The sequence below is a fragment of the Aquila chrysaetos genome, chromosome 3 (genome assembly GCF_900496995.4).
Source record: "Aquila chrysaetos chrysaetos chromosome 3, bAquChr1.4, whole genome shotgun sequence".
Classification (NCBI taxonomy): Eukaryota; Metazoa; Chordata; class Aves; order Accipitriformes; family Accipitridae; genus Aquila; species Aquila chrysaetos.
This window is the reverse complement of record NC_044006.1, coordinates 31,528,859-31,548,805: the sequence shown is the minus strand read 5'-3', so window position 1 is coordinate 31,548,805 and position 19,947 is coordinate 31,528,859. Positions and strand designations below refer to the sequence as shown.

General features: G+C 40.4%; 1 protein-coding gene across 11 annotated transcripts in view; it reads left to right on the top strand.

Moving 5' to 3' along the window:
• PDE1C (phosphodiesterase 1C) overlaps positions 1-19,947 on the top strand; it is a 347,698-nt gene that overhangs the window by 135,073 nt on the left and 192,678 nt on the right. For 4 of the 11 annotated variants that reach the window (XM_030007699.2, XM_030007703.1, XM_030007700.1 and 1 more), the window contains one exon: positions 6,445-6,471. The exons of the other annotated variants lie outside the window; for them this stretch is intronic. In XM_030007699.2, the coding sequence (XP_029863559.1) occupies positions 6,445-6,471 (27 nt within the window). The remainder of the gene's footprint in view (positions 1-6,444; positions 6,472-19,947) is intronic. 11 annotated transcript variants of the gene reach the window in all.

The following is a 19,947-nucleotide window of genomic DNA, read 5'->3' as shown; positions in this document are numbered from 1 at the left end:
AATGATTTTTTTTTTTTTTTTTTTTTTTATTGAATAGAAAGTGAGTAAAGCAAGAAAGCTGGTCTTCCTGTTTCAGTTAAGGAATTAAAAACCCAGCAGGAGTTGATGGCATCATACCCTTTGAAGTCTGGCAATCTCAATATATTTCTGAGTTCTGGTCAGGGCTCTCACGGGATCCTGAGCTTTGACAGATGCCAGTCTGTAGTCTGTGCTCTGAGATTGGGTTTTTGTGAATTGATTTATACATGGTTATTAATATAGGCTTTGGTAACGTAACATAAATGCGTCACTAATCCTGTGATGATGATGATTAATTGGTAATGCATTGCATGATTCAGAATATCGAGCTACTGGGAGAGAAGATTTTCAGTTTATTTAAGTGATCCTATCAATCAGAAAATCTAGCTTGATTTGAGCCCCTAGCCACCTCACCCTGAGAGTGCCGCACAGGGGGATGGTGCCTACCCCCAGTATGAACTGCTATGCCACTGTGATACGGCCAGAGAGGGCACCTGGGCTTGGGATCTGGGAAATGCTCTTAACCCTCCTGCCTAGACATGGCCATCAAGGGGAAATCTTGGGGATTCTGGACCAATGAGCTGGAAGGATTTGGGGACAAAAGTGGTAAACATGAATTGTGGTCAGCTCTTACAGAAAAAGAAAGGGGAGGGATATCATTCAGTAAAACCATAGATTCACTGATGGGTAACAAAAGAGCAGGAAGAATCTTCCAGGTTTGACCTGTAGATAGACTTGTTTCTCTTTTGCCAAATTTCATTGCTTATCTCACTGTTGGTTTGCTAAACTATGAAACAAGCTTTTAGTAGTGCTATCTTAACACCTATTCTAACATCAGAAGCCCAGCTGTGGCAGAAAGGAAAGAAAAGAAAAAGACCTGCGAGAACGTGCATGTTGCGAGGTGGATGTTTCATCGCAGTAAGGTGGCTTTTTCTCTCAGTGCTTCCAAATGAGCTGGTGAGGGGAGCCCTGCAGGGAAGCAGAGATGAATAGCCCTGGCTTGCGTGAGCTGTGGACGTGGTGGGACTCCAGTACTGAAGGACAGATGTTGTTGGGTGCTTTAGTTAATGGATGATTAAGCTCCCACTCACATCTGAAACATGCTAATTATAAAGCTTCTAAGTATAGAATAGGAAAAGTCCCTCTTTCTCCTTGAGCCTATGAATAACTAATTTTAAATATTTGCTTGTGACAACTGTTTTCTTCAACAATTGTGGTTCCTCTGAAGAAGTTGCTGCTTTTTTAAGATGTTCCTCTTCAGGCAGGAGTTTCCCTCTTCTGCTCTGATCATGTTTACCAATGTCAGCAACAAAAATAAGGATACAGCAGGCAAGCTCTGTCGAGGCTCGCTGCATTAGCCGGAGGAGTTAATGTCCCAGTAGTTTCCTTTTCCTCTCTGCCTCCACCACAGAGTGGGCAGTAAGGAGCGTGCCTCAGCTGTGGCTGTACAAAACCTGGTATCTTTGCTTAAAACCACCATTTTTGGCAGTTTAAGCCGAAAGGCTGAACTTTGCACTGAAGCAGCTGATGCCCAGGGATGCACTTGTGTCTTGCCAGCTGTGCTATGAGGGTGCTGACCCGTGGCAGGGCGCTGTGCACAAGGTGGCTGGGGGCAATATCTTTTTAAACTCCTGCAGCAGATTCACTTTAGCTAGTCTCTTGGTGCCCTAAAAAGTTGTTGCCCTCTTTTTTACCAAGAAGCGCAGATCCAGCCTGAAAGCACACGCTGCATTAGATCCAGGCTTGTGTGTTGTCAGCTGCTGGTGGTACAAAGGGGAGAGTACAGGCCACTGAGTTTGAAGAACTTCATAAGATCTGTCTGGCTTGCTAAACTGCTTTGACCAACTGTGTGTGCCCTCTGAACCCATTGCAATGGCCAAGCAAAACGAAATGCATTAGATCAAGCCACTGTGAGTGGCTGAAAATTGAGTCACTTCACCATCTCAGCAGGCTAAGGACATCCTTGTGGCACTTGGCATTCCTGAGCTGGGAAGCATTAACTCACTGAGAAGTGTCACCTGCACTCACGTGTGTGTACCTCAGGTTGTTAACCGCAGGTCCATCAGCTGGTGGCCTAAGGCTGATGACTGCACTGAAGTTAAAAGCCCCCTTACCAAGGGCAGATGTAACCCTTAGTTTCTAGCAGCAGTGTGTGAGCAGAGCGTGATGCTCATTAACTTTAAGAATTTAGGATAAATTTCCAGAGATGAAGTTAGGCAAACATCCTCCTATTACTTCTGCAGCACCCACAGTTTTACTCCATATACTGAAAAGACACCATTAATACCAAACCATGTGGAATAATACCATGTTAACCAAGCCACTATTATGAGTAAAAAAAATTAAGTGGTTAGTTAATTTTTTGGAGGCTGTGTAGGATTGAAAGAGCAATTCATCTAGGTAGTTGATACTCTGAGTTATATGATTATGGGGCAAACACAGAGCAGTTGGCAGAGTTACTTAATTCCCCCAACCTCTGCACCCTCACTCCTCTTCGTACCTACTCAATCACATTAACTCACTCACCTCTCTCAGGAGACTAAGGCCTGAGAACGTCATTACCAAATTCAGACATGTTTTTTGTGTGTTTCTCTTAAATTCTCTTCATCTCTAGGTTTCTAGATGCACAGGAAGGGTGAGCGCTTTTTGCAACAACTCAAAAGTACTGTTATTTGGGCTCCAGTTATGCCCCACTGTCATAAATTGACATGCAAACCCCCATATAGCTAAGGCCACAACGCTGAAGAGCTAACAAACTACTGGAAAAGGGTCTGATGGGGAAATATAGGCAGAAAGCAATTTGCCTGAGGGTGCACTGGAATTAAATGGCAGAGGTAGAAACATAACCCTGGGAACAGATACTTAGCCTTGAAGAAGTTGATGGGCATCGAAGCACAGAGAGAAATTTTTCATGACTGTTCATTTCAATGGGAGTTGAGTGTCCATATAGCTGTAGCTAGCTACATCTTATTGGTGCTTAAATACCTTCAAAAGTCTGTCCTAATTTTATGTTGGACCAGTATATTGTGGTGTTCCTCTGGCCACACAAAGGATTCATTCATCCCCAGAAGAGCAGATACTGAAATAGTGGGCCCAACTCTCTTGTTGACTTCATCTCAATTGAGTAAAAATTTTGTCCCACCCACCACTTTGTTTAGTTTTGATTGTTACAAAATACCAATTTTTAAACTCTTACTGGGTTTATTTTCATTCAGCTCCCGTAGCCTTCTTGTACTAGGACTGTCTCACTTCATACTACACTCGTGCAGGTGTAATTGCATTAAGTTCAGTGAAGTTATTTCTAGTTTACAGTGGTAATATAGGGCCTACCTAGTGTGTCACCTGCTAATTCTCTTCAGCATGAAAAACAAAAATCTACCTTGTTCTAATTTTTTTTTTAATGTAAGCTAAATGTAGACCTATGAGTAATACATTCCACAGCAGGTAGCAGGAGTTGAATGGATGTGGCAGTTCTAGCACGGCACGCGTGCAGCAGGAAAGGAAACTGAACTTATGCAGATTTGGTAATATCAGTAAGTCTCTTGCAGGCATGAGCACAGGATGGCCCACAGGTGTGGGAAGCTGTGACACCACTTCCTTTACATCTCTCTCATTCTTTCCCTCCTGGGAAAAAGCGATAGCTTGGGTTTGCTCAGAAAATCACGTGTCCCTTGAGCTTGACTGGAAGATGTGTCTGTTTCCAGGTTTATCCCAGATCATCTGCTAAAGGCAATTTAGCAGCTAGTTCCTCTCTGCCTAGAGTTTTCCTGGGGAGATAAACCAGGATAGGTTGTCCCACATGTTTTTTAAAATAAACAGCTGAACAAAAACCCACAAAAAAACCCCAACCAAGCAAACCAAAATCCCCACCCTCCAGTTTCCTCTTGTTAATTCACACATGGTTGCTGATTGCAGCCAACCTCTGATGCTGGCTGTGGTATTAAAAGAGGCACCTTCTAACTTCCCTGTTTGCAAGAAGCAGGTAGATTTTGGAATGCTGAAAGTTCAGGCATACAGGAATTTTTTTGCTGGATATCAGAATCCACTAGCGGTGTTCCTTTTAAAGCAAGTGCGTGCAGTAGTGATACTGAATCTATAAACAAGGGTTTCTTTAGTTATATTCTCTTCAACTGTAACATGCAAATTTAGTGCCTGTAAATGCAGTCACTAACTTGGTACATGTAAACCTTGACTGTAACTGGACTGCAGGTGTGGAAACAATAAACAATAATTAAAAAATACATGTTTTTAAAACTCTTATGACTAGGCAAATGTTTTTTTCCTAGTACTGTCATCTGTGATGCTACACGGTTTTCTAATGCAGTAAAAATATTCTTGAGTAAAAGGAGCATTAAAGGTGTAACTGATCAGAAAAGTGATGTTGTTACTCAGATGCAAAGAGCACCTTAAGGCTGAGTCACCTCTAACATATACAAGGAAATTTTAGCTAATCAGGAATTAATGAATGGTATCTTTGCTCAAACGTGAAGCATGGCTGAAAGAGAAGCACTTTATAAAAAGATGTGAAAGTCACTAACCAATAAAGGGAAAAATATTTCTGATGGTGCTGGAATGTACCGTAAGACACTTCCAGGGGAAAGAATTAACTTCTAAATAACTTCATTTGAAAATTTAAAAAGTTATATAGCAGAAATAGAAATTTAAACAAATTTGGATTTCTTGGGAATAAGATATTTTAATCAACCTGGATTGGAATGGCCAATCAGGTGGGGTTTTTTTCAGAATTTTCTTTTTGCATGAAAGTTTAGTGAAGTTCTGTATTTGTCAGAATATAAACTCCTGAATCTAAACTCTTCAAAATGAAATTTCTACTTTTCACCGTTCTGAAATTAAAATTAAAAATTCTCTTAGAATCAGATATGTCTAAGTGGGCTTCTGTTTGTATGTGTCAGCGTCCTGAATGCCAGTAAGCTAGAATCTTGATACTGCTATGAATGTTTGCTCTTTTACTCCGCATCTATTCAAGTTTAAATAAGTAAATCTTCACACAGTAAAGTGTAAATGAAATATTTTTAAATCCTTTAAAAGTAAATATCTAGGATTTTTATGGTTATAACATGGTCAGAATACAGAAGCAGGTACAAGCATGAGTACGATTTCTAAAGGTAATATTAGATTAAACATTTGACAGCCAGGAGACATTATTCATGCTTCTTATTAAGTAGAAAATAGCACTACATTCCTTTTTGCCATGTTACTTCTTATTTTTACGAAACAAAACTCCTTGTTTGGATATTCTGGGCCTGCCTTAGCCTCAATTTTCCATGTGCAGTAGTGTCAGAGGTGAAAAAGCAGAACTTGATGCTTATAGCAGTAGACCCATTCTAACAACATTACCTACACATTGAAAAGGTGGGGAACGTCTGTTAGTGTATGGCTAAGCAACAGGGTGTTGATCTTGCACTCCTCATCACAGTCCACACTGAGGCTTGTTCCCGTCATTACTTGTGAAGTTTAGAGATCATTAGCTTTACTTTAAAACATAAAAGCAGAGCTGAGCTCAAGTGAAATCAATGCCCCATTTTGCCGGGCACTGTGCAAAACCATTGGAAAAGGCTGTCATAGGATCAAGAGCTCAGAGAAAACATATGGTGCCGATACAGCTCTGCAGCTAACTGTATAGCCACATAAGTAACCATGCAGAAGGGCTCATGATTATTGCCTTACTCTGAGCATTGGCAACTTGTGCCATTGCCTGCTGTAGAAGACAAAATCCGCCATGCTAAGAGGAATAAGAAGTTTACAGCCTTTGCTGCAATTGATGTGGTGTAAGGGTTGGGGAGGAGAAGAGGTGCTGTCAGTATGCTTATCCGCTCTTGCCATTCCTGGTCCTGGGCTCAGGTCTTAAGATACGTGCAATGAAGTGAAGCTCTGTGGTGTGGTATCTGGGATTTGGTGGAGTACAGAACTTGGTAGGATCTAGACTTTCTTGTTAGAGCAAGGCTGCTGTAAAACCACTGTGGTTTTCCACTGAGTGACCACAGCCAATGTGGTTGGATGCATCATATCACCACCACTCCATCTTAGTGGGCTCTCCACAGATAAGGCCATACTTATCTGCTGGTTGGAGACATAAAAACTACTTTACTACTAGTAAGTAGAAGTAAGTTTCTGCCACTTGAACTTCCTGTTAAGTTATTTAGAGTAATAACTCATTCTTTCCTAACTGCAGCAACCCTGTCTTACAAGAAAAGACAAGATGTGCATACAGACAAACACACACCTTTTTCTACTGAAGTTAGTGGCAACCACCACTGAGGTTAGCAGAAGGGAATGGCTACATCAGGTTTGGGGCAATCTCATGGCAGAAGTGACTTCGTTGCTCCTGATTTCTGACCCTCTCCTTTTCTCCTCCTCACCAGTGGAGCCTTCTTATCTCAGTTGTATTTTGTTCTTTTCCTGCAGGAGAAAATACAAGAAAACGTCACAAAGGTAAGAGTAAATCGCAGAGGACTGGAAGGTATTTGTGAGTCGTCTGTCTCTTTTTGTTAGGGGTTTGAAGGAGGATTTTCCTGTTACCAGATTGGTTTTGTTTGCAGGGAAATGCCATTCTACTGATTGTTTCCCCCTTTGAAGGTCCATCTTGCGCTGGTGCTGCTCCAAATCCCCTCTGACGTTAGTGGTAGTTCTCCCTGAGTAAGGACAGAAATATTTATCCTTGAAGGTCAAACCCTAATAAATGTCACTCTGTTCCTTCTGCAAGATCTGCTGGTTCTAACTCCTATCGCTTACTCATGCTGGAATAAGGAAGTGGATTGTGGGCTTGTAGTGTTGCTAATGATCTGTGCCTTTGCAGGAGACTGAAGGAAAATGGGGATCCTGTTGATTAACAGGCCCTATTACAGCTACCTGATCTAGTTATCTTACTGCCTCCTTGCAGGAGGGTGAGGCCCAATGGGGGTCTTTGACAGATTCATTTTTCTTTCTGTGGAGCCCTTGTGCCTGATTGCTTCAGAGCATGCGCTTTGCAGCACAAAGTTTTTTGGTGCTGAGTTGACTCCCCCTCCCCTGCATGTGGAGTATTAATTGGTGACTTAATCTCATGGTGTGCCGAGCATCTTTAGTTCATGTTGACTTTAACTGGATTTGAGACTCCTGCAGAAGGCTTTCTAAAGACTAAACTCTCCAGCTCTGCTGAATGTGCCCTTTAATGTTGTGTGATAATGGAGAGAGCTGGCAGATAAGCCAACATGATGATGTGATGGGCTAAGACATCACAGCCACCCCTCCTGTTTGCTGTCACCCTGTGCTGAAGATGATCACTCCAATGCAGCATTGGCAGGACAGGCTATGTGTGTGCTTGTGTGTCACAGCCACAAGAGCCTTAAGTGTGGTGGCTTGAGTCACGGATGAGGTGGGTTTGAGCTATGACATGGAAAATACTGATTTGGAGATTTCTATGCTGAACTGTGCAGGCGGGCATTGTGAGGTGCGAGACACAAGAACAGGAAGAAGGTATCCATGCTCCCAGTTGTTTTCCTAAATGTGGGGCTGACACTGTAGTTCTGTTTGCAGCTCTACTTTCTCCCCATTTCCCTTGCGGCTGCCATGATTGTTCATTAATTAGGAACATGTCTCTGGCCAGAGGTCTTGAATTGCTGCAAGAGGATTTGTTCTGGGGCTGAGATGGTTTCCAGAATGAATGATCGCTCTCTATGTGTCACCTGCACTGCTCACATTGTCTGGACTACTGTGTCTTGCCTGGGTGTGTTTTGTGTACATAACCATGGCATCAGAGAGGTTTGTGTTCGGCATTTCTTCTGTATGGGAGACTTTCTGTAAGCCTTGGAAGGGAGATGGAGTATGTTAAAAGCTCCGACAAGCCGAATACACAGTTATATCAACGACATACAGAGAACTGAATGTCAGTCTGTTTAAACATACCATTCCAGGGTTAAGTTTTGTGCCCCAAGGGATTTTGAACTTTCTTTTTTTTCTCTCACTGTTACCCATGCCTACTGCCTGACTGGTGGTCTGTGCCCTTGCAGCAGCTGGGCAGGTGGGCTTCTTGGCCCTCTCATGTCTAACAATTGGTGTGAGCTCTGTGGAGGGAAGAGGCTGCTCCAGGGACCGGCACATAGCCATTGCTGAGCTGATAACCTCCTGATAACCTTGCTCAGCGGGTGCTGGCTGGTGGCCGGAGGGCTGTGTAGCGCAGCGGGGTAGCTGCTGTGGCTGGGAACCATGCTTTGCCAGCACCAAGGGCAAATTAGCTGTCTAGTAAGCTTCTGACTTGAATTTGCCTCCTGCTGTGTGATTAAGGTATGATGCTAAATGGGAAATTGCACATACTGCCATCTGATGCAGAAGTGTGACATCCAGCTAAGTGAAGTGGCAGGACAGCAGTTCACTTAAAGGCTGGTTTTGAGTAGCATCTCTCTGTTGAGTTGGTAATTCCAGCAATGAAAATAAACCGATGACTTGGCTCAGGTCTCCACCTTCATTTCCCACATTCGTCTGTTGTGGGGTTTTCTTTTTTCCTTTGTTATGTTTTTTCAAAACGATCTTGGTGGTTCTTAAATCACCAGGCTCTGGAGGGTGACTGGCAGCTGAACTGAATTGATCTTTTGCTTCCTTTTGCATCTTCTTCCTTTTGTTTCTCTTTGGGGTGTGTTATCACGTACGAATGCCTAGGTGATAGTAAGCAGCACTTAGCTATGTAGGAGAAACACTGCAGTCCTCTACCTTGTAGTGTGAAGAAACAGTTTACCCTGAGTGCAGACGTGTTGGGAAGGAAGATGAGGTACATGCAAGAAAACGTGAGGAGAAAGAGTCGGAGTAAAATCTGAGCCATTCTAAAATTGTAATTGGAAATGACAGACATTGACTCTTGCATTGATCATTCTGTTAACTGAGTTGGCTAAAATGCTTTTGTAACAATAATATATTGATATGATTTTCCTCATAAACTTGCAAGTTTCACAGCTGTCTAGACAACCCTAATTTCATTAGTCCCAACCTGATAATTGCATCTGAACCACTGAACTGTGATGTAGATTAATCACAGCAATACCAGAGAAGCAGGATATTTAATCAGAACTCGGGTCTTCTGTCATTCTTCTGTCTAGTTCCCCTTAGGTAAGTGAATAGTAGATAGCTTATTAAATAGTGACTGGAGAGGTAGTCTGCAAGAGGGAGAACTGGATGGGAAGCCAAAGCTCTCTTGAATTTTCTGGAGCACCTGAGACCTCAGTCATGTTTGATTTGACTGTTGAAACTCCCAGTTATCCTGAAGACAGCCAGCTGTGGGCTGCCGGTGTTTTCCTCCACCTTTATCTCCCTGGGAGATTAAAAGGGAAATGAGCCTTTCAGGTAGTCCTTGGCAATCCCCTTCTAGATTAGGTTCGGCCGCTTGGGTGACATTCAGCTAGTGCAGGCAGTTTTGCACTTCTAAGGACTCACTAAAGTCCTATTTGTCTTCTCAAAATTTGTCAGATAAATAATCTGTGATCGTTTACGTGGCATAAATTTTTCTCCATTACAATCCACAGCCATGCTTTTTTTCTCCACCAGTAACACAGAATTGCATGTGTTGCTGTTTTAGTTTAGCTGCATGTTCGTTAATTATACAGTTTAATTTTCTATTAAGATACAAATGCTTCTTTTACAGTGGACTAATTTTGGATAAAAGTCAAGTAAAAAGAGTCCTGATATTTTATCCATCTATCGTGCATGGATGAATTTTTTCCGCTAAGTACCTATTAATGCTATACATGAAGTACAAAGTAGAAAAGGAAATGTAACCAAAGTGCCTTTGAAATATGGCTGTGACTCTGAAAGAAGCATCCTAACGGGCCCTGCAAAATACTAATGTGGTTTCTTTAAAAAAGATTGTACTCTGATTAAAAAAGGTCGACATCTGATACAAAGCACATGGCTGGAACATCAAGCTTTCCCTAATTTTCATAAGGGTTTTGTTGTTTCTACTTCAGACTATCAGGCAGGAAATTCATAAGCAGAGATCTTTTCCATCCCTTTCCCATACTTTCCTATTCTTTCTCTCCTGTGTCTGTGCTTCTCAGTTCCAGTTTGCTCCAGCATTTAGTTAATATACTCTTGGAGGAAAATTTGAATGTGAACATGTTCTTCCTTAAAAAAAAAAAAAAAAAAAAGTGATGTATTTATGTTACTGTGTGGCACAAGAGGTGAAACCATAAATGCACAAATGGTGTTATGTACAAAATAAGTGGAAAAGTGTATTTTTTTTCCCCAACTTTAGTTGATCGTCATCTTCAGGGTTACTCATACTGATACCTCTTTAGATTAAAATAATCCACTGTCTCTTCTGGATTATTTCAAAATGCAGGTAAATTTATAGCCTTGCAAGTCTCATTCTAGGTAATCTTTAAGTTAGGCGTTTACTCGGGACCAGATCCTGTGAGGAAAACTCTGTGCTGGGATTAATCTCATCCTTTAGTGCTGTTAGGACACACTAAAGAGATCTTCATTGGAATGAAGCATCAGTGCTCTCTCAAAGCTGATTGTCTGAGTAAGGGCATTATATATGGTGGTAGTTGTCACTGCCATTGATAGAATAGTGTAAACTGAAGGGGACCTCTGGAGGTCATCTATTCCAGCTCTTTTGGTGCTTGAGAACATCACTGGGGCCCTGACTAACTCTTGGCATTCATCAATTTACTTAATTTGGCAACATGCTTAGTCCTTAGTTCTGATACCGTTTCATTTCCATAGCTTATCTATTGAGTTTGCAAGGTTATCTTAATTACACATAATAAAAATACCCCTAATTCCTTAAGCTGTGCAAGTAATTATAATACTGCTTAACTCAAGTTTTTCTTTATATATAGTATCCGAGCAACTCCAGCAATATAGGATGCATTAAAGGTTGATATCCTAATCAGTAGCATGCACACACAGTGCATGACTTGATGTGTCAAAGTTCTTTGTAAAGCATAGTCTTCTGAGTGCTGAGACCTACTCAGCTCCCTGTAACTTCAGTGGGACTTCTTGAAACTCTGCATTTCAGGAAAACTGATGTTAAATTTTCAATTCAAGGCTGCTGGGCATTGAGCAAAAAGAGATCTGCTGGCTTATTTCTATAATATTACAAGTGGAACTGGTTCTGTTAAATTTAATGAACGCTTAATTTCAGTAAAAAAGGTATTGATTTGTTGAGTGCTCTGTATTCATTGCACTGCGGAAGCATAGGTGCTTTGGGAAAAAATTGAACGTGGTCACATAAGTAAAGCTTATAATTAATCTGTATGTGAAGGGGGAAAATTAAAGTGACATTGACAACCTTAATGTGATATTTCCTAGCTTTCTGGGTGCTTGACTTTGCAACCTGAATGATCTTCTACTGTAGTTTAAGTGCAGTCAGATACTGGCAGCATTGCACAGCTCTGAAAAAGAGGCTGTGGTTCAAGTTAACAAAGCCTAAGTGGAGTTTGTGCTTTAATTCACAGAGAAAGTTTATATTGCTTGGCTATGTGTAGGGAAACTTCATGTTGAGAGGAGAGGAGGAAACCTGCCTTTCAGAAAATCCCAGCTTTTGTTCTCCTGACATTTTCTGTAAGAGGAAAACATTGAAACATTGGAAGTGATGGAGGCTTTTACATACCCTCCCTCTTTCTGTCCTTCTCCTATTTCCCTCTGTTTAAGAGAGCTGGAAGATGCACTGAAGTTGGACTCCATACAGATACACATGTATGTTATTATTTTTTTTCATGCTTTTGAGATCTTGCTCAGTTTTTCTACCCCAAAAGGAGGCAGCCGTTTCTTAATATGATGGCTCTGGTAGAGAAAGGTATACATTTTAGATTCCTGACATGAGTAATGGGACTTACCTTCTTTATCCAGAGCAGGAGTAAGTTCAAAATAATTATGAAACATGATTAAATAGTGACAAAATCTTTCTTGCTGATATATATTCCTATTATTTTACTAAAATTAATTTTATTCCATATCTTATATAGTGCTGAATAATTATCAATAAATACAAGTCCTTAATGATTAATGACTATTAAAATATTGAATATATTGAGCATAGTTTTTCAGCTGATTTACAATACCTAAACTATTACTGGTTGTGCAGAATTTGTTCTAACAATAACACATCTTGCTTGGTAAGGAGCGGATTTTGCCAGATTAGAAAATGGAAAAAGTAGCTTATGCTACTCAGATACTGTGGCGACAAGTGTCCTTACCTATCAAAAGAAAGTTATGTTCAGGTTTTTCATAAAGCGTTCATGTTTAGGTGAAATTCGGCCATAAACTTCAATATCATTTCAGCAGAACTGATAACACACTCCTGCTTTTGCATTGGACCTCTGTCTGTACATGACACTGGTTTTCAAAATGTAATCATGATATCATCTAGATTCAGATTTTACGGATACTGTTTGTGTCAGTTTGTTAGAAGTTATTTGTAGCCCCTAGATTTGCAAGATTCATTCCCTTTTTGCTAGAGTAAGATCGGTGTGAAATGAAAATTACATTCAAAAGTTGTAGACTTTAATGAAGATAAACTGGTATCAAACATTGTTTGGTATCAGCCATTCTAACCAAAATGACTTTGTGAAGTATAGATGCTTTCTTTTTGAAAGTTCTTAGTGCCTGACAAGTTTTTCTGATTCTCATCTTGGGGAGAGTGCAGAGCTGAAGTTGCCTTGTGCCTCCTCCTACTTTTCTAGGCTTTGTTATGAAAAGTTGTCTGGAAAAAAGCTGCTGGAGAATAGGTTTTTCACTAGCTATGCACCTGGGTGGTTAACACTAAAAATAAGTGATATAGATTAAACACTCTATAGCCTTATGATATTTTGGCACTTCTGTTTCCACCAGTTGGAACCAAAGTAGTGCATGTGTGAATCTGGAAAGCTGCATGGAGAAGAATAAACCCAGTCTCCTGACACCTTCCCATTGGGTTAGTTTGGCTTCTTTCAGTGACATCCAGTGCTCTTTTCACTGCCTTATTTTTAGCTAAATTGAAGTGGCTTGCTTTTTTCTTTGGGGTTTTGCAGTTTTCATTCCTTACAGGTGTGGAATATAATTCTGCTTGTGGGTGCACAGGTACCAGTAAGTGTTCATTTCCATTTCAGTTAATCTGAGATCCTTTACTGAACATGTTTGGAGAATTAGATTAGGATTTGGTGACGGGATGTAACAGGGAGTTCTTCTCCCATGATTTACACCTAATGTGTATAAGAAGCATAATAAAACTTAATGAAGAATTCAGGTAAGCTCTATATTATTGCCTATTAGACATGATCTTCCTGTAAAATACTATTGATTTTTTTTAATCCTTTTTTTTTTGTTTTGCCCCTGAGAAGTCAATTACTCAGATTCGATGCATGCAACCCAGTGAAACTTCCTTAGTGAAAATGACATTAACGTTGATGGACATGTTGGTAATGTAAGAAGGAGGAAGCTAAGATGGTTGCTATTCCTGCAATCCCTCTATGGATGATCATACTGTTCATTTCCTAAGTCTGGAGGAAAACATCTTACACCACTAGTAAGGGGCCTTCTTTTGTTGGAGCTTAATGTAACTGTCAGCACAGGCAGAGGCTGCTCTATTGAACTTCTCTTTTTGTCCTTTTCCTCTTCTTTGCAGTGCAATTTCTTGATAATGTCTCAATGTTCACAGAAGATCTGCATAAGTATCTGAAAAAAAAATCTGGCTTTATTTCCTGAAAATAAGTGTTAACACAAATGTTAAGACATCTGCCTCCAGTCCTTCCTTCCCCAGCTGCCATTTCCGATTCCCTTGTTCCTCCTCATACCTCTGTCCTAACTGTATGTGAATTTTTCTAATCCACAGCATAAGGAAGACAGGTGTTGGTCTTGACTCTCTGTATCCCACCGGTCTTCCACTAACACACAGTACACACAGAAGCAGAGTCTTGTCTGTTGAAAAGCTTTCCCTCCAAGGGAAACCTCAAGAAATAAGTGGGAATCCCTAAGATTTGGGATCCCACTGCCACTTGCTGCTCCTAGGCTGTATCACTCTACTGTTCAGCTGAGCATCCAGAAGTTCCTGGGGAATAAAACACCAAAAGAAGGAAGAAAACAAAAGAACTTAAATGGATTTTTTTTTTTTTTAACTGAATGCTAAATTGCATCTGCTCAAACGGATAATCCCAACAGCTGCTAATGAGTTGACCCCTCTGAACCGGCGCTTCATGTAGCAGATAGGTAGTCCATTGATTTTTCCCATCAAGCATTTCTAGTGTATGAGATATAGCAATTTCTAGGCAATTTTCGGTACGCTGGGTAGTTACAAAAAGCTGGTCATTTAAATTACCCTAAGATGCAGCATTTCCATGACTAATTCAGAACTCCTATATTTTAGCTGTGTCTCAAATTTAATTTGAATTCATAATGAGTTGTTTTAATCGCTCTCTTTGATTTAGCAATCAGACCAAAGAACAACATTGGTGGGCGGGGGTAAGGAAGAGAGAGGGAGAAAGAAAAAAATTATTAGCGACTGACATCATTTTGGCAGTTAATGTGGGAATGAGCTTTTACTTGGGGACCTCCTCTGGGGGAGGGCGATATAATTGAAGTCCTGTATAAGCTTCCAGCCTTCAAAATCTCTCACTTCCTAAACGTGTGTCTCCCTTGCAAATGATGAAGAGGGAATCCTAAGGCATTTTGTTACAAGTCTATCAAATGCAAGGGATGAGGCATCGTTGCTGAGGTAATTTGCCCCAGGAGAGAATCAGCTGTCTCCTGGCAGTGTGACTTTTTCTCAAGAGAAATTTCTCACTTTTAATGTGTATTACACTGGAGCCACTAACAAGTCTTATAAAATCTGGGAAAGATATAAACCCTCTTTCCTCATTGCCACATCAGAGAGTCTCTCTGTTTGATTTCTACTGATTAAGCTCTGTGTTTGGTTTACCACATTCTCAATAGACTATCCAAGTATTGTGAATAATTTTTTTCCCACCAAGAAATACATTTTGTTTGCCCTGTTTTCCTGCCTATTTTGAGATAATAACTTGGGGATGGCATATAACTTTAATTAGATGACAGGTGAAGAAGTCCTCCAGATCTTTATGTCATATTTACATGGACACTGCACTCTCTCTGGGCCAAAGGATTTATGCACATTAAGGTGAAAACATCTGTGAGAGTCTCTTGTGAAAACATTGGCAGATCCTTGCTGAGTGCTATGCCATCTCCATAGGCACAGGGGAGCACAGCTAGTAATGTATTTTGACAAGCTGGCTTCCAAGTGTTGACACCAAAAATGGAAAATAAGCCTTAAGTAGAAGCAAAGGACTTGGGCTTCCTTTGTGTATGCATTAGTTTAAAAAGGTATCACGCATTAATGTGCTTAATACATGCTTCAATGAGCACCACTACAGAGAAGATTAAGAAGCAATTTACTGTAGTTTTGGGCTGGTGTATCTCCTTCCCTCAATCCCATCCATCTGCTGATGAGTGAGAAGAGATGGAGACCCTGTTACAGAATTTCATGTGTACTTTTTCAGGGTTTGAATTAATGTTATGCTCCAGTGGATGATGATGTTAGACTGTCATCATGCAGAAGAACAATTGTTCTCCTGCTGGGGAAGAGGTTCTTGAGTAGAAACATCCAGTTGTTATGTACTTACCTGCACATACTATGCTTCACAAGGGCTTTGTAAAATATCTGAGGTATTTATATTGTGAATTTGTTGTTTGACCATACTCAGAGATACTAAAGTGCCTGATTGTGCGGATGTGTGAGCGGGTACGTGCACGACAGGTACATCAGATGCATCCAGCTTAATAAGACTGATCCCAAGCTCTCAAGAGTAAAGTTTGGCACAATCATTTCCAAACCTGTGTTGTGGTTTTTTTGTGTTGTGTTGTTTTTAGTTTTTTTTCCTCAGCTAGATTTTGGGAACAATTACAGTAGAGAAGTACTTTCTTTTCTCACAACATGTAGGGGCAGGACTTTGGACATCTGGGCCTCCAATGCCTGGTCAGAAAACCTTTTTTTAAGTTTGTGCTTTTTTCAGTACAGCTGCTTATTCCTAACCTTCCTTCTGATTCATAGAGTACTTAAATCCACGTTCCCCCTTACCTAGCTACAACCATACCTTCAGAGAGAAGAAATAACAATTGTCTGAACATAATAGAAGTGCTATAGTTAAATCATGATTTCTTTCTGAAGTTATTGCTCTTAACATGTGCAAGTATCTTATTTCTGTGCTCCTGTGCAACACATTCAGATTTGGTGGTGCATGTAATTAATGTTCATAGCTTTTGAACCTTTCTTGACTAATATTTACATAAAACATGTTTTCAGCTTATTTTTAATTATTGTCTTGATTAGGACCAGCTATTTTTAAAAGGGGGAAAATTACTTCTGTTCTCTTAAGTTTGTTGTCAGAAACAATGCTTCATGCAGTGCAAAAAGCGCTCTCTGGACTTGCTGATCAGTGATACACAGTTATTCTAGGCTTGTAGACCATTGTCTCATCGGGTTGCTTTTCAGAGTCTGGGATGTTAATAGTAATGTGTGGATAGGATGGAAGTGGTTTGCTCTTCAGTTCTTGCTTGTTCCTCCTGGGAAAATTCACAGCAGATAGCACTTTCTTTATCTTTTTTTTTTTTAAATCAAAAAAAGAGTAAAATTTTAAAGAAAGTGAGACATGCTGACAGCATTTCAAGTGAACCACTTCTGTACGTAGAAGCTGTTTATTCTGTTTTGTTTGTCTGATAAAAGATGTTTTTAAATTCTAGGGTTTTTTTTTCTCCTTGTCCTATCAAAACAGATAGTACTATAACTTAGTTCCACATGAGCTGGTAATTTTGCTATTGGAGGTTTTTTTCAGCTACCTAATAACATTTCAACAAATTCCAGCAGTACTTAATGATTACTGACTAAGGACTTCTCCAGTTTTGTCTTGTAGTCAAGACAGAAATACTTATCCACTACCCACTGCAGGAGCTGGTGGGATCCATGCTCCAGAACAGCAACGGTCCTGTGATTTACATCTCATGGTTTTGTGACATAAGTTATAGGCATTGGAGCATCTGATTAAGTCCCTCCAAAATGAAACAACATATTGATTCTCATGAGAATGCTCAAGGAATGAGCAAGCACAGAGACTAAACTACTGTCCAACTGCTGCTGAACCGTGCTCCTATAGGTCATGATTAAAGCATAGCAATGAAATAAAAATTTGGACTGTGAATGCTAACTGTATTGCATATGGATAAATAAGTGATTTTGATCTCCTAGGCAGCCAGTCCAACACCTTTTGCCAGGAGTAGATTTGCTTAGAAGAGAAAAACAGGACTGTCATAAAAATATGTTGTTCATGCTCTGAGAAGCAATCAGCTTGTTGCTGCTTTTTCTTTCGACTGGGTAAGCCATAGGAACGGTTGTACTTCAGCTTTCTTACAGATTGCAGTTGTGATTTTTTTTAAATTTTTTTTTTCTTCCCCTGGCAATACTGTGAATGTTTTCAGATTGTGATGACAAACGCTCCTTCTGGGAGTTTCTGCACTAATAAACAATGGTGACAACAACTTGCTCTATTTCATGTTATAGCTCCAATTTTAATGACTCAGGAGGCACAAAGAACTTGAGCACCAATCTGTTTATTGACGGAGCTTAAAGACACCAAGGACTGAAGTGACAGTAGGCATCATTAATCAGCAACCTTGTTGCTATCTCAAGCAATGCTGTGTTTTGATGGCTGTTTGAAAGAAAACTGTAAAAGCTGGACCAAATTAATTTATCTTCAGTCCTGTCCTAAAGCTTGCCAAGGCGAGGGGCTGCAAGGCTGACAAGCACTGCAGCTTGTAGAGGCGAGAGCTTTATCCCCAGAGCCTGAAGGACTCTGCCCTCAGCACACACAGCAGTCACCTAGAGGAGGGCAGTGCTGCAGATCATTCCATGTCAGGGTCTGGAAAGATTGTCACAGCTACCTTACATGGCACACCTGGAAGCAGTGAATATCAGTGTGGAGATAAAAGGATACATGGAATATATGTGTCTGTCGTGTTTTTAAAGTGAGATGTGAATTAGCTGGAGGCCCCAACAGTTCCCAGCAGAGCATTTGTGTGAGGAAAATCCTAAGTACCTGAAAATCCTAAGTACCTGAAGGTTTTGACTCTTGGGACCAAATCTGAAGAAGTTTGGTGATGGCAGAAACAGCCTTTCCCAAATCTCTTGGGGCTTTCTAAATGACCATTCCCAATACATGTGATGTAGTTCAGTTTCATTTCATCCCAGTTATTCAGCAGGATGGTCTGAATGCTGGGAGTGCAGCATCCCAGTTATTCTGTCTGTGGGACCCTATGGGTAGGCTGATGCTACACTTTTTGTCAGTGTCCTTGAGAAACAGTGAGAGACCAGTGGCAATCAACACCAACTCTCACCTTTTTTATCTCTAGAAGGCAATGTTCAGCCTTCACTTATCAGCATAGCCTTGACGCTGTGCTCTCATATGAATTCAGAACTGAAACATCTTGGAAGGAAAGTATCATTAAAGCTGGATTTGCCTCATCACTTGTCCAGTAGCCTTCACTTGGGAGGAATTTAAAGAATAGATGTAAAGATATTTCTAAATTACATCTTTATTATCCTTTAATGCTTCAGTTAATACTAATGCATTAATAAGAGTTGCGCAGTGGTTAGACTTGGAGACAGGGCTTCTGTCTCAGGTGGTCTGGGGCCAATTCAGGACAGTTAAAAAAATGACAGAAGGTGGTTCAGAATCTCGCAGGTGTTTGAAACCTGCAGGGAGTTTGTTGCATCACTAGCAAAAGCACTTTCCTCTGCCATGTGCAGCTCGAAAGTTGTGAGTTGCTCTTGTTAATCCAGTGGTGGAAACATGGCTCTGAGAAACCTTGCACACTGTCTACGGACCTGCACATAGAGTTGTGGCTGCAAAAAGTGTAGATGGAAGAAAAGATGACAAACTTCTTCAGTCTCTTCACCTGAAAGGAGGTGTTAGAAGTTGAGAAGCAGAAGCAGGAATAACACAAGCTAAACCATATTAAACTGTCTTGTCCTCTAGCATAACACTTTGGTAGGGCTGTGATTAACATCTGGATTGCCATATATTGAGAGTGGATGAGGGACTTGCTTGGTGAATCAACTGGTAAAGTTCTATGTGCTGCAGAAAATGGGGAAGACAGGGTAAGCAAAGACAAGACTGACTTTTTCTGATGCTGACTTTGTGATGTCTGCATATAGGTAACTGCCCATTCTCAATCTGGAAAACTGTTTTGTTATAATAAGAGCAGACTTTACAGCATTCAGCTGCTTACTCTTCCAGATGTTTGTTGAAAGGATGTAATTAGGAGAGCATGTTTCTTCAAAGCATCATATGCATGCAGATTCAGCAAAAGCTTTCAATCTGAATTAGGTATGTGCTACCCCAAGCATCAGGTTTTATGAGCATATGATGGGTTTGTCTCTGTGGAAGGATTTCAGCTTGAGGAACAGACATAGAACATTAAGAAAAGCATGAACTCAATAGGACACACAAAAATGTAATATTTTTGTGTTGAACTACAACTATTAATGTTCAGAAATGACATGCATTTTCAGTGGATTAATAAATGACATCCGTATTTTGGTCAGGAATACACAGAGGAGTCTTTCAATTCTTGCTAGATTTGTATCAAGGGAGAACAGAAAGACACCAAATTAAGTTAGTTTAAGTATACTGTTAGGCATTACTCTTCTGTAAGAAAGATGTCTAACAAATATTGTTAATAAGAAGGCACTTGAACAGCTGTAACTATGTAATACAGCTTTTAATAATTCTGTGTTTCAGTTCAGCAGTGTTTCCCCATCTGAGGAGTATTTCTCTTGAATGAATATAGCTTACTGGTGTTCTTCTGAAATGGAGTTGTTGCTCAGCTCACTGAAAAGTAGAAAGCTTCTTATTTGATCAGAAAAATAGGTATCACAGTTATTAGGTGTTAGCTGTC